The sequence below is a fragment of the Ochotona curzoniae genome, unplaced genomic scaffold, assembly GCF_017591425.1.
Source record: "Ochotona curzoniae isolate NIBS_2020 unplaced genomic scaffold, NIBS_Ocur_1.0 scaffold_3223, whole genome shotgun sequence".
Taxonomy (NCBI): Eukaryota; Metazoa; Chordata; class Mammalia; order Lagomorpha; family Ochotonidae; genus Ochotona; species Ochotona curzoniae.
The window spans coordinates 16,060,866-16,074,840 of record NW_024467108.1 but is presented as its reverse complement, the minus strand read 5'-3'; the positions used below and the strand labels follow the sequence as shown (position 1 = coordinate 16,074,840).

The window sequence follows — 13,975 nt, the reverse complement described above, 5'->3', positions numbered from 1 at the left end:
ACTTAACAGCTATGCTTATAATGCACACAGCCAAAAACAGATGCAGATTAAATAATACGTTATTGGCCGTAATGAATATGCTGTGGTGTGACTTTCTGTCTTACTTTAAGCATGACTTTACATAGAATAGATCACTATCACATGAAGAAAATGAAGATGAAAAATGTACATTTTACAAACTCAAAGTGGGTATTCAAGTGTGCTTTGCTTTAGCAGCAATCTGGGGAACATAACACAACTATAACAAAAATTAAATATACATTGATATTTGGTGTTTATCATATTTACATTTCTACTGTCCCATTCCTAGAAAACAAAGATAAATTTATTTTGATAAGTCACAGTAAGTGGTTATTAAAAATTTCAAGCACAACAATTTTTAGGATTTAAAACATGCATTGATGATCGTTGAACAAGAATATGTTGCTTCAGATTTCTTGGATTCACTGATTTTAAAATACTTGAGGATGAAGTTCTAACTGCTTTCTTATTCGAAAAACTTGCCTTCTACCAAATTATCAACTAACCTCTGCCCACTCAGTAGAACCAAGAAGACCAAATTCTTCTGCATCCCAACTTGCAAACAAAACCGTTCGTCGAGGCCTCCACCCTAAAATATATGTGTACATACATATAAATGCAGGGGGAAAGCATAACATATCTAGGACATCACCAAGCCCAAATGAAAGAAAAGCTCCACTGATGTTTTGGAAAAACGGAACTGTGATAAGAGCCCTTAAATTAATTTCTTTTTGTAGAATTTTAAAGCTGATAAAATTAAAGCTCATGAGTTTGGCATAAACACAAAAATCACTGATGATCTGAATCTGACTATTGTGAATAAAGACACTGCTGTATTCTGTTAGTATCTGAGAGCAGACATAGATTCCTTGAGAGCTCTTCCTTGTTCTTCTGACATCACATGACCAATGATTTGACGTGAGCTGGTTGTATGATCTTGTTTCGTTCTCTGCTGGAATTAGCCAACAGGGACTCAATTAGTAACAGCAATTCATGCTGCTGCTGCTGAAAATTACATAATTTCCAGGAAGGTCACGTGACTTGAAGGGTATAAACATTGACCTTGGATCTACAGAAAGATCTCATTTCAAATCCTTCTTCTCTCACTGGCAGTGGCCAAAAGAATAGCCTTAATCTCTATTTCCTTATCTGTGTACCAAAATGACAAAAATGAAGATACTAATTAACTTCATGTAAGATGTCATTATTTTAGTAACTATTCTAATTTTCATTAGAAGATTCTATTTAAAAGATTAAGGTGACCTGAATTGACCTAATTTCTGGAATCCTAATCACTGTTGAGAATAAGAATGCAGATGCCATATTTCCAACCAAATTCTGTGAGGTAGAGAGACTAGTTCGTTCGTTTGTTCATTCCTTCCTTCCTTCCTTTCTCTTTCCTCCTTTCTTTTATTGTCTTTCTTTCCTTCTTTCAATATTTATTAATTTGTAAAACTGACTTAGAGGCACATGGAGAGAGACAGGAAGAGTGAAAGAAGTCTATTTGCTGGTATACTTCCCAGATAGTGGAATGACACGGACTGAGCCATGCTGAAGTCAGGAGCCAGGCAATTCATCTGGATCTCCCACATGGGTGGCAGGGGACCAGGCATTTAAGCATTTCCCTCTATTTATCTCAGGGCAACAGAAGGGAGTTGGATCAAAAGTAGAGCCTCTGGGACAGGAGCCCATATGAGGTTCTGGCATCAGAAGTGGCAGCTTTACTCACAGCACCTGAAAGCTAATCACAGACTACTATTTTTCTGACTAGATCTTATGCCCTTTGCTACCCTGTAAATGTAATATGAGGTGTAAGTTCCAAAACATTTCAGATAATTCTGCTTATAGTTCTCACCTAAAAGCTTTGACTAAGGGCCAAACTCTAGCACATCTTTTCCAGGGCAAAACACATTTTTTGCTTAGTTTTCAAGGGAAAACAATAGCACGAAATGACTTTATTTCAGATATATTCTGAAGCAGCATATAAATTCCCAGAAGTGTTATATAAACAGCCCCAAAATAAAATAAGTATGCAACTGCCATTTCTACAGAATTCATTGAGGCCCAAAGCAATCGGTCTTTTTACTGTTCCTTTATTTTACCTTTCTTTTTCAGGGTTGCAAAGCTCCTCACAATTTCATGGACAACAGCAGCCCCACTCTGAGGATCAATGCCCCCAAACACCCACGAGTCTCGATGACCTCCAAGAATGACGTATCTGTCTAGAAAGCATCATCGGGAGATTATCTGTCACTTGAGGTGAATAATAGAGCAAGTTGCACACCACTCAATACCATCTGAACACACAGTATTCAAAAGACATCACAAGGTTGCTGGAGACTTGTGCAGATATGTCATTTCTGATTTTTCTATGTATTTCCTCAAGTGGGAGGCAAGGTAAAGGCTGTAAAGCAAATAAGCTTCAACAATTACTGCAATGATAGGTGTACAAAAATTACCTTTTCCATATAGTAACATTCTTCAAAACACTTCTTCCATCATGCCACTCTTTCCAACATTTTCAGGGTAAAGTAGCAGAATAAATATATAGCAGGTTTTCCATTTTCTACTCTCACTTTATGTTGAATGTACAACTCAAAGACTTCCTATCTCAGTGGACCTTTTCTCTAACTATCCAGTGCACAATATAATCTCTTTAATCTAATGAAGTGAGTATCACACTTAAACATATGCCTCCCTCCAAAACCATGAGCTCCTTGTCTCTAATCTGCTATTGTTGCATTTTATTTATTTTTATTTTCCCACATATTTGCATCATCGATGCTTATCACAGATTCTATATAAGGTAGATATTCAGATTCAATAATCAACATCCAGTTATCTGCTATTTGGTGCTTATTCCCAAGATTCTTGATACCAAAGGGTAGGAACTAAGCTCGATTAAGAAGCTATGGCCATCTAATGGTAGCTATTATCGTAAGAAATACATAACCTAGTGCTTTTGAAATAACTGAAATATAATGAAACAAAATTATATAATAAAATGGATTAAGCACCAGGTTATCTGAAATACTTTGGAAATTCTATGCTTATAAATGTTATCAATGACTTTAGTGATGGAAAATAAAAGTATATGATGGATTAAGATTATATTAATTTTTTAGAGATATTTATGCTAATTGTGAGTATTTCTTCTCATGCATAATATACAATAAATAAATCCATGCAACTAAGAGAAAACATCTCAAGGCTATCATTTCTTGTCCTCCCTCTTTTAATGTTCCTTTAATGGAATCATGTTGTGTATCACTCACCTTAATCATATGCCCAATTCCAGCCCAAATGCTTACTATTCCTCACATACATCATGAATAAAATTCCAAGTGTATTTACTATTCCTCACACACACCATGAATAAAATTCCAAGTGTATTTCACTAAGGCAAATAGTTGCTTTTCTTTACTCCCCTTACATTTCCACAGCTCACAGCAGGAACAAGAAAAGGCACATACAAATTGTGCAGTTAGCATTTGCCAAGCAAATGATTTCTTTACCTGGTTCCACTGCTCCTCTGAGAGTACCGATCACATTGTAAATTCCTGTCACCTTGCTGACAGAATGGATTTGCATCTTGATCTTTCTAATGCAAAGACAAAGGATACATTCTAAACAAATTGTTGCTAGATTATTGCCACGATTTTTAAGCATTACATTATTATTTATAGATTTCTGATTTTACATGCAAACATCACCTTGCCCAATCATGGGATTTTCTGTTCTGATGATACTAAATAAAATTTTTTTCCATCATCCTCTATAATTGTTTATTTTTTAAAAATTTCCCCAAAGTAGGAAAAAAATAAAATAGCTTAACTGTGTAGAAAAATTTCCAGCAAAGCCAGGTCCAACATTATAGGGCACATTCAAACCTCCTTTCCAGCTGCTCTCCGGTGGTGGCAGGCCCCCCATATTTCTGTTTGATATAAAGAAAATGTCATCAGCTGAAGGAAAACATTAAAGTAACAAGTTAAAATGCCTACCAACTCACTACACTGGGCATCACTTCATAAGTACTAAAATGTGTCAAGGAGAGTGCACTGCGTCATGTATATCTATTGTCATTCAAACTTCTCTACAGCTCTCATGATGTGTTATTACTTCACAAACAAGAAGCACAAAGCTAAGACTGATTAGGTAACAGACCCAAAGTTATATGACTAGCAAATATACACCTCAGACTGAATTACTGAGAATTTATTGATAAGAATGAAGTTTCTGTGCAATTCACACTTTCACAGTGCCTGAAAAATATAAATCAGTCCACAAATATTTCCTGAATTAATGAATGACTGGGCTGAGGAAAGTATTTAATGGTCTCCTGAGCAGTGTTATAAGAATGAAGCACGGATCAGTAGAGACGTCCTACAAATGCTTGTGCTGTGGAGCAGAAAAATAAATAGCATTTAACATAGCTACTTGGTACAGCAGACATGAGTTTAGGTCTTCCCTCTACCACTTACCCCATAAACTTTTGTTTCCTCTTTTGGAAAATGAGTACCAACACACTAAGATATAGTTGACTTATGAATTAGTCGAGGACATGAGTATAAATCACTAAGCACAATAGCTAGTGCTAGAACATCATGAGTAACCCATGTGCGATAGGAACTATTCGTAGTACCACTCTTGCTATCATTGCTATCCTAGGAGTTACTCTAAGAGACAAATTAAAACCACACATCCTTCCTTGACATTGACATAGAGGTAAAAGAACAGTAGAAAACACACATGATCTTCTAATTTTCTTTCACTCAAGTCAGTATGCAATTTTATTTCAGTAAAACTCATGTCCCATCAACTTTTTACTTAAGTTGCCAATGTTCCTGTGCCACACATCATAGGATATCTTATCTTTTTCACATGCACTTACCAACAAAGTTTCATTTCATCATACATTTCATTTGCAAAACACTATCTTTTTAAATTTCTTTATATTAAATAATTGCTAATTATTTATGAGAATTCACTGAGTTAATTATCTGGGACAGTTATTATGCTCCAGAGATAGATGTGCAGAGGGAGGAACTCTTCTCAGTGAAATCCCTAACTAAAGGACATGTTCTTTAGGAAACATTATCAAAACGAAATCCCACTTATGCACAATATTTCACCATGCTTTGGAATGGGCAGGTGGTAAAATAGAAAGTGATTATTTGTAACTATGTAGTTTTGAATGCAAAATTCACATTTTCATAGAAATTATGGTATCAATAGTGATTGCATTTATAAATAATTATAGAAGATAACTTAAGAAAAAAGCATGAGATAACCTGCATTTTATATTTTTTTTTTTAGCTATAAAATTCTACTACGTATTTCAGTCACAACTGATGTTGACTCAGCTAATACCACAGCAAGTGGTGGACTCACTCAAAAATTTTTTTACTTCTAATTCCATATAATTTTGTACATTTTTTTAAACTAGAAAGATAATACAAATTCACTTTTTAAATCTCTATATTACTGGGACAATACTATAGATACAATATTAAAATCTGATTCTTTCTTACTTAATATTACATCACAAACATGTTTCCATATCACTAAATATTCCTACACACTGAATACTTACATGGTTTCAAATATTTTCAGAGTCAGTAATGTATTTGATTATCCATTATTGAAGATTGGTACTGCTCATAGCTTTCCACCATTATGAGTAATGCTAAAATCACTTTTGTCTCTTAAACATTTGTAAGTACTTAGACTTTATTTATAAATATGTTTAGGCAAAAGATAGACCATGGCACTCTCAAAAGTTGTGCCTGATCATAAAACTTTACCATTGTGGTAAAAATAAGAGCCTCCCCCACCCCAATAAAAAAAAGACCAGGGTGTTTCTTTAACCTTCCCTGAAATGGAAGATTTCTCCAATTCTCTGGATGTCAGGCTCCTCACCTATAAAAACAGAGGCTCTGCACTAAGTCATAAAATGCCTTTCACATAAATACCAGAATAAAATAAGAATGTTTTGATCCCAAAGAATAAAAGGCACTAAATGTTCAACTACCTTTGTCTCTTTTCATTTCCAGCAAAGCCAATGTCCTCACCCTTTGTAAGGAAGAGAAAAGAAAAGAGAAGCAGATGGAAGAAAGCAGGGTCGTAATGGAGAAAATGTTCCAATGCCAGGTAAAAAAGTAACGAACAGGGGGAAGCTGTAATAATGAAGCGTGAGCTAAACAACAACAAAAAGGAAGATGCTCTCACAGTGTGCTTTTCTGGGTCCTCCAAGAAATGAATCATGAGAAAAAATTGTGAGTAGGAGATGCATCAGAGGGAAAAAATCTGTCAAAGACATACACAGGGAGCTAACAAGGGCTTAGAAGGCTGTCAGCATTGTGGGTTCAGAATCTCCCATGGCAGGGTCATCAGTCGCAGAGCTGCATGCAGTCTGATATCAGTGTTCTCCTGGGCCTGCTGGGAACAGGCCAGTCATTCTGAGACACCCTGGAGCATTTGCGTGAAGTGTGGCCTGGACACAAACAGGGTGACAGCTCTCAAAGCGCAGTGATTGGGGCAGCTGAACAATTAGCCTCTGCAGCTGGAGATCTACAAGACTCATTTTCACATCTGTGACATACCGTATATCCACACATCAATTCCACAATACAAGCACTTTTCTAAAATAACAATAAAAATTTTAACTTTCATCCACTTCAGAGAATAGTAGCATCAAATATTGAAGACAAAAATGTTAACATTTGACAAGTGCTAGTAATGAGAAATATTCCAACAGTTTTCACCTGGTTTTTTACACACTTACTCAAGGAGTTTCTGGGCATCATTGTATCCAATCGGATGAACAGGAATACTTGGTATCCCAACAGCCTCTGTCATTGCACGCCTATAAGCATATTCTGAAAGAAAAAAGATGAATACACTTCCAATATAAACTAAATCCTTCTCCACACAATTATCTGTAACTCACATTAAATGCATATTTCTCATATATTACAATCATTAAACTAAAACAAGTGATAATTCCAAATGTTATCAAGAATATGAAATAACTGAAACTCTTATCCATTGCTTTTGAGTCTAAAATTACACAATGACTTGGAATGACTTTTTGGAATTAACAGAAATGTGTTCTTACAACAGCAATTCTAATCCTAGATATTTACTCAAGAAAGAGGATCTGTATAAAATTGTTTTCGCTTGTCACATTTATAGTAACCATCAGACTTCAGGAAACTGGAGTATACAAAGATAGTCTATACTACAGCCATATGATAGGATGATATTCAACAACGAAAAGGAACAAACTGCTGATACACATAATAAAATGAGTATCAAAAAGCACTAAACCGAGGGAAAGCTCATCCTACCGCCTGTAGCACCAGGCATACTGATCCATGGTGCTATCTATTAGAAAGCAGTTGCTTCTGAGGATATTTGTTAACATGTTATTTCGGGATAGTTCTTAAGCTTATAGGACAAAAATTGTGACATAGTAATACAATAAGATTCCACATATTTGTCACTTTATTGGAAAACTGACAAACAAAAAACTTCTGTCTTATGGGTGACAAATGTAGACAACTTTCAAACTTCGTGGAACTATGTGTAAGTCCTCTGCATCTTATTGTATGTAAGCTCTATTTTATAATAAGACTATAGATTCTACTATTTCTTCAAGGAAAAAAATACAGAATTTCTCATTTTTCTCTCCCAGCTTTTAAATTATTAATAAAGAAACTGAAGGTCCGGCGCAGTAGCCTAGTGGCTAAAGTCCTTGTCTTACACATGCTGGGATCCCATACAGGCACTGTTTCTAATCCTGGTGGCCCCACTTCCCATGCAGCTTCCAGCTTGTGGCCTGGGAAAGCAGTCAAGGACTGCTCAATGCCTTGAGACTTTTGCCCATGAGGGAGACCTGGAAGAGGTTCTGGGCTCCTGGCTTCAGATCAGCTCAGTTCCAGCCATTGTGGCTGCTTGGGGAGTGAATCAACAGACAGAAGATCTTCCTCTCTGTTTCTCCTCTCTGTATATCAGACTTTACAATAAAAATAAAATAACTCTTAACAAAAAAAAAAAGAAACTGTCTACTGTAAAAGTGTATTCTTTTATCGTTAGAATGCTTTAATGATACATCATGTGAGATTTACTTTCAAATTCTCCAAATCATTAAACTTTGGATAATTAGTCCTGATTATGCTAGAAATCTTCTAAAATAACACATACAATTAATTGAAGAGAAAAATGAGAAGAACACAAAAAAAGTAACGCCATAAATATTAGCCTCCCAAGCATGCCACCAGCTTTCTTTACAAGTTCTTTTTCAATTTGAAAATCTGCATGGAAACATTCATTAATCTGTCTTTATATGCCCTGTTTTAGCATTCTACAACTTACAAAGCTTGAAAAAAGTTGCATTTTTATTCAAGACTTTGGAGGAAATGAAGCAAATTTCACATAGATTTAAACGATTTTGTTATAGGATAATGAGTATTGCTGAAAATAAATAAGAGGAACTGGTACTATCACATAGTGGATAATGCTGTGCCAGCATCCCATATGACTGGTTTAAGTCCCAGCTACTCTACTTCCTATTCAGCTCCCTGGTAATACTCCTGCGAAAGCAGTGGAAGAGACCAGAGCCCTTGGGCACGAATGGGAGAACCTGAAAGAAGGTCTGGGCTCCTGGTGTCTCTCTGATCCATCCCAGGCTACTGAGGAGTGACCAAGCTGATGGAAGATTTATCATGTCTTCTCTTCTCCTTCCCTCCATCCTTCTTTCTTTTTTTTCTATCATCTTCTATCCATTTCTTTCTCTTTTTTCATTCTTTTTCTTTTGCTTTCCTCTTGCTTATTTGCTCTCACTCTGTCTCTCCATTTATGTGTATCTCCTTCTCTAACTCTTTCAAATGTTTTTATTAAAATATCAAAAAAATATTCTATATTGCAACTATACACAAAAATTAAAATACATAAACAGATGAATAGAAAGTATTTAAGACAGCTATTTTATTCAAGTTTTACTACTTTAGTTAGCTTTCAAAAACAATGCAAACTAAACAATTAGAGACTTCTGTAAACATCATGGGTTGTTGAGTTTATTCAGTTAATTTTGCTTTATCATTACATAATAACAGGTGAGCATGCAAAAGAAAAAATCATTGTGTGGGCTCTGACATCCACAATGTCTGAATCTGCACCTGCTCCTGAATTTGCAGGTGGTGATCTTTGACTAAATACTTCTAGGCTCACTTTCCCCTTGTGTGAAACAGAGATAATAATAGCACCTAATTTATAGCATTGTTAATGCACATAAAGTGCTGGAGCATAGAAAACCAACTTGACGGTTATCACTGGATTCTTTATAGAGCAATGAAGCAATGCATCTATCCTGGATGTGGAATTCCAAACCTGCCATGTCACAAATTTATGGAACTTCTGTTCTTCCTTCCTTTATCACAACTCAAAAATCTAAGACTCGGTGAAAGTGAGTAACATGTTAGCAGTAACATACCTGGTAACAAAATTTGATGTGACCTGAACTCATTGTACAGAAAAATCTGACTTGAGTCTTCGTATGACTTTGTTATTTAGTAAGAGCACATTTTGCTGTAAACATATTTATATGCTTTGTTCTGCATTCTGTCCTAGCCCTCTTTATTACACAATAGGTGACAAGCATGTGTATATCATCTTACATTCTATTATTATTTTACAAATATACATTTTATTATTTTAAATTATTTTTATTTTGACTTTTTAAAACTTTTTTAGTTTTTAAAATGTTCAACCTAGTTTATGGATACAACTTTAAAAGTATAATGACATTACTTTTTTTAAATATATGAGAAAACTTGAATTACAAAACCCATCAGGTCCAAGGGTTTCAAACAAGGACCATGGAACATGAATCCGTCATTTTCAGAGTTCAAAGCACTTTTATTCTTGGATGCAAATGAAAAAAAGCAAAGAATATACTTAGTCCATTTTGTTAAAATACAGTCATCAGTTAAAGCACTTAACAATGTTAAATTTCCTATAATAACTGCACTCACCATTTGCTGGATAACCTGGTGTCAGAGGGTCCCCTGCACCATTCAGGTTTAAGACATTTCCACGTTGTACACCACCTCCCGGGAGATTCCAGCCATCCGGATAGGCCTCCACCCCAGGAGCAAAATAGTCAGCAGGGTCTGAGTACAGAATGACCCCTATGGCCCCTGCCTGCTGGGCATTTTTCACCTGGAAAACACAGTTTCACTTAGTTTTCTCTACACTTGGTTTCATCAATGTGCCATAAATAGTTGAGCTGTATCTTCCACACTTCATCATTCCATGTACAAGAAAGGATATCTCACAGAGCACAAGTTTGCTTTTTGCTACTGTAAGTTCTAAAAGTGGGTCAGCTGTCAGAGCTGCACATTTCGAACTTGCTGTTTCTCCTGCTAGCAGAGAAGCACAATAAACAGAGCCTACATGTCACACTCTTGCTTGTGTCACAACTAACAGGGCGTATTTTTGGAGTTTACTGTCTCACAAAAGAGAGAACTGCATATTAACAAATCAAGTGACACTATTTCTAAAACTACCATTTTCAAATGCTTCTCTATTCTGATTATTAACAAAACACATTAAAGTTTAATTTGGTAAATATTTTGGAGGTAATAAGTAAAACAAGGATACTGAAAGTTATCAACAAGCTCAATGTATGCTTTATTAAAGGCCGTAGAGATAACTAGCAGGCACATCTTCTACACTGGCTGAAGTCCATGATGCAATGTCAAACCTTTGTCTACAAACCAGCCACAGTGTCCTGTGTGTAAGGTGGCCGTGATGTGGAATAGAAGACTGTGGAACTCACAATATTTTAAGGGGATGTTTCTACTCCTGCAAGACACATTACAACTTCTTATTTTGACAATAAAAGAAAGTCTGTTCTGACCTTATTTCCCCTGAAAACCTTCCCATATCTGGCAATCACAATCTTCCCAGAGCAATTGATTTTCATGTCCCGCTCCAGTTTAAAGAAGTCTTCAGTCCTTGCATAGTTCACATACACTAGTTCACCCTGTTGAAATCAGGAAAGACTTGGTATAAGCCAGATATAATACAAAATCTTTTTTTTCTGCAAGAGGACTATTTGAGGGAAGAGATAAGAATATGAGATTCAAGGAAGAAATGAATTAAACTTGCAAAAGTAGTTAGAAATACAAAAGCTACAAAAATCGAGTATTTTTTTTTAATCTGGTTCCCACCTAATGACTGAAGAGCAAGACTCACTGCCCCAGTAAATGACACACATATGTAGATATTGCCGTATGCATGCTGAAGGAGTCCATGTTCCTTGCATTAAGATCTTTGCTTGGGCCCGGCGGCGTGGCCTAGCAGGTAAAGTCCTCGCCTTAAATGCGTCGAGATCCCATATGGGCAACAGTTCTAATCCTGGCAGCTCCACTTCATCCAGCTCCCTGCTTGTGGCCTGGGAAAGCAGCCGAGGATGGCCCAAGGCTTTGGGACCCTGCACCCACGTGGGAGACCTGAAAGAGGTTCCTGGCTCCTGGCTTCGGATCGGCATAGCATCAGCCATTGCACTCACTTGGGGAGTGAATCATTGGTCGAAAGATCTTCCTCTCTGTCTCTCCTCCTCTCTGTATATCTACCTTTGTAATGAAAATAAATAAATCTTAAAAAAAAAAAGCTTTGCTTACTTAGGGAGTGCCTTCAATGATAGTAGTTAACTGAGTCTTCACATTCACCAGGCCAGGGAAAATCACCTGCTTCATGAATCTCCTCACAATGATTAACACGATGAGGTACAAGTTTTAAAGCCTACTGAGTCCCAACATATTCATTTACTAAATGCCCTTTTGATAGATTAAGTTGGTAATAGTCCAATATTTTTGTATACTTGGTTCTTAAATATTTTAAAATGCACCAATTCATAAATTTTATGTTGACTGCTAATTTTTAAAAATAGTTTATCTTTTTCATTGGAAAGGTAGCTATACAGAAAGGAGGAGAGATGAAGATCTTCTATCTGCTGGTTCACTCGCCAAATGGCCCAAACAGCTGGAGCTGAGCTGATCCGACTAAGAGCCAAGAGCTTCCTCCAGATCTCTCGTGCAGGTACAGGGTCCCAAGGCTTTGGACAATCCTCTACTGCTTTCCCAGATCACAAGCAGGGAGCTGGAAGGGACAGGGAGCATCCTAGGACACCAACTGGCACTGATAAGAGCTCTCCGGCATACAAGGAGAGCATTTAGCTACTAGGCTATCACACCACGCCTGACTGCTGAGTTTTTATGATACCTTTAAATATCTGCAAAAACATATTAAAGTTTTAGTTTACATAACCAAGAATATAAATCCAAGGAATCAAATATTATAGCGCATTAAACATCATGCACTCAATCAACATATGAATTAACTCTTTCTATAGTCAGAACTTTTTCTCCTTTAGCTTTTATTTTATGCCCCTTTCCTGCTGCCATTTTGCTCTAGAACAAATACGTTTTTTTCTGGACATTGGGATGAGCTCTCCAGATGCTCCTGCCAGGGAGGACATTTGCTCCAGCTGCAGGAAAGGCTTGCTGCAGACAGCCTTCAGGGACCAACCCCTTCAGAGCCTGTCTCCACTACAGCCACCATCTTGCCACTGGTCACACCACTTCACAGAATTCTATACACACCTTGACTGATCGATTCAAGAGTAAAAAGACTTGGGCCAACCTGGTCAGTTCTGAAGAACTATTCTAGAACTCTGCATAGGGTCATTCAAGGTTGTCCGAGACCTGGCCTTGCAATGTGACATCTCCCTCTGCATAGTCTTCTTCCCATCTCTCTCTGCCATATTTATAATCCATAAGAAAAAGTCCTCAATTGCCATTTACTCAGTAAATTCCATTTCAGACTCCAATTCATAAAGTGTGGATATTCCTGAAGATCTTTTATTAGTCACTGTTAAGTTTGCTTAAATAAGTTTAAAGTATGCAGGCATATACATCAAATAATAACACAAAAAAAGATTAATATCCTAAAGCAAATTCTATGTGATAAAAAAATTCTTCAAGTGGAAGATGTTATGGTACAGCATGTCACTGCTTGGGATACCTGCATCTCATACAGAAGTACTAGTTTGAACCCTGATTACTCCGCTAACAACCCAACTTCCTGCCAATGCTTCCTGGGAGGCAGAGATGATGATTCATCTTGAGCCCCTACGACACACGTGGGAGAACTGCAAGCCGTTCCCAGTTCCTACATTAGCCGGAGCCAATGTTGGATGTTGGCAGCAAGTAGACTTCATGCCCTGTTTGGCCTGTCTCTCTCTCTCTCTCTGCATCTCTATTTCTTTGCCATTAAAGTGAATGAAATTACGTGCATATTTTAGAAAGGAAATTATATAGGAGCATGCTATAAAGAGATTTTCATAATTCAGAATGTTCTGAATAGTTAAAAAGATGTCTTTCATTTTAAAAAATAAGGTACCTTTCATTTATGAACCAAGAAGAAGTTATTAAACAAAGACAAAAACAACTGTGGACAGAGGCGTAGTTACAAAGTGCTCACAGGACCTCACAGCAGGGTAATCTTCAGTTCTGTGAGAGAAGACACCGAGTGACCGATGATGTGGAGACAGATTTCCTTATAATGATCCTGTGCTTTCTCAGGGCAAGTCATCATGAACTCCAGTTTAAAACTTCCAACCCAGATGATTCCCAAAACTTTGTTTTTTCTCCCTACTGATTCTAAAGATCTCTCATAGAATACATACACACACATACATATATATACACATCTATAGATGTGCATATATATACAGATAATGTGGAGATATATATATATGCATATATACCAGATCTAAAATTTAGAGACTTCCAATCTTACATTAACATACACCTGACAAAATTGTTGACATCTTTTTAACATATGCCATGCAGCATTCTAGCCAGCACAACAATCTTTTTGAAAGAAC

At 36.7% G+C, this 13,975-nt stretch overlaps 1 protein-coding gene across 2 annotated transcripts in view; it reads right to left on the bottom strand.

The window, feature by feature from the left end:
- FOLH1B (folate hydrolase 1B) overlaps positions 1-13,975 on the bottom strand; it is a 42,967-nt gene that overhangs the window by 14,888 nt on the left and 14,104 nt on the right. For both annotated transcript variants that reach the window (XM_040964057.1, XM_040964058.1), the window contains exons 5-11: positions 10,943-11,068; positions 10,056-10,242; positions 6,806-6,899; positions 3,857-3,955; positions 3,537-3,622; positions 2,124-2,243; positions 528-610 (exon numbers count right to left, since the gene is read on the bottom strand). In XM_040964057.1, the coding sequence (XP_040819991.1) occupies positions 528-610; positions 2,124-2,243; positions 3,537-3,622; positions 3,857-3,955; positions 6,806-6,899; positions 10,056-10,242; positions 10,943-11,068 (795 nt within the window). The remainder of the gene's footprint in view (positions 1-527; positions 611-2,123; positions 2,244-3,536; positions 3,623-3,856; positions 3,956-6,805; positions 6,900-10,055; positions 10,243-10,942; positions 11,069-13,975) is intronic.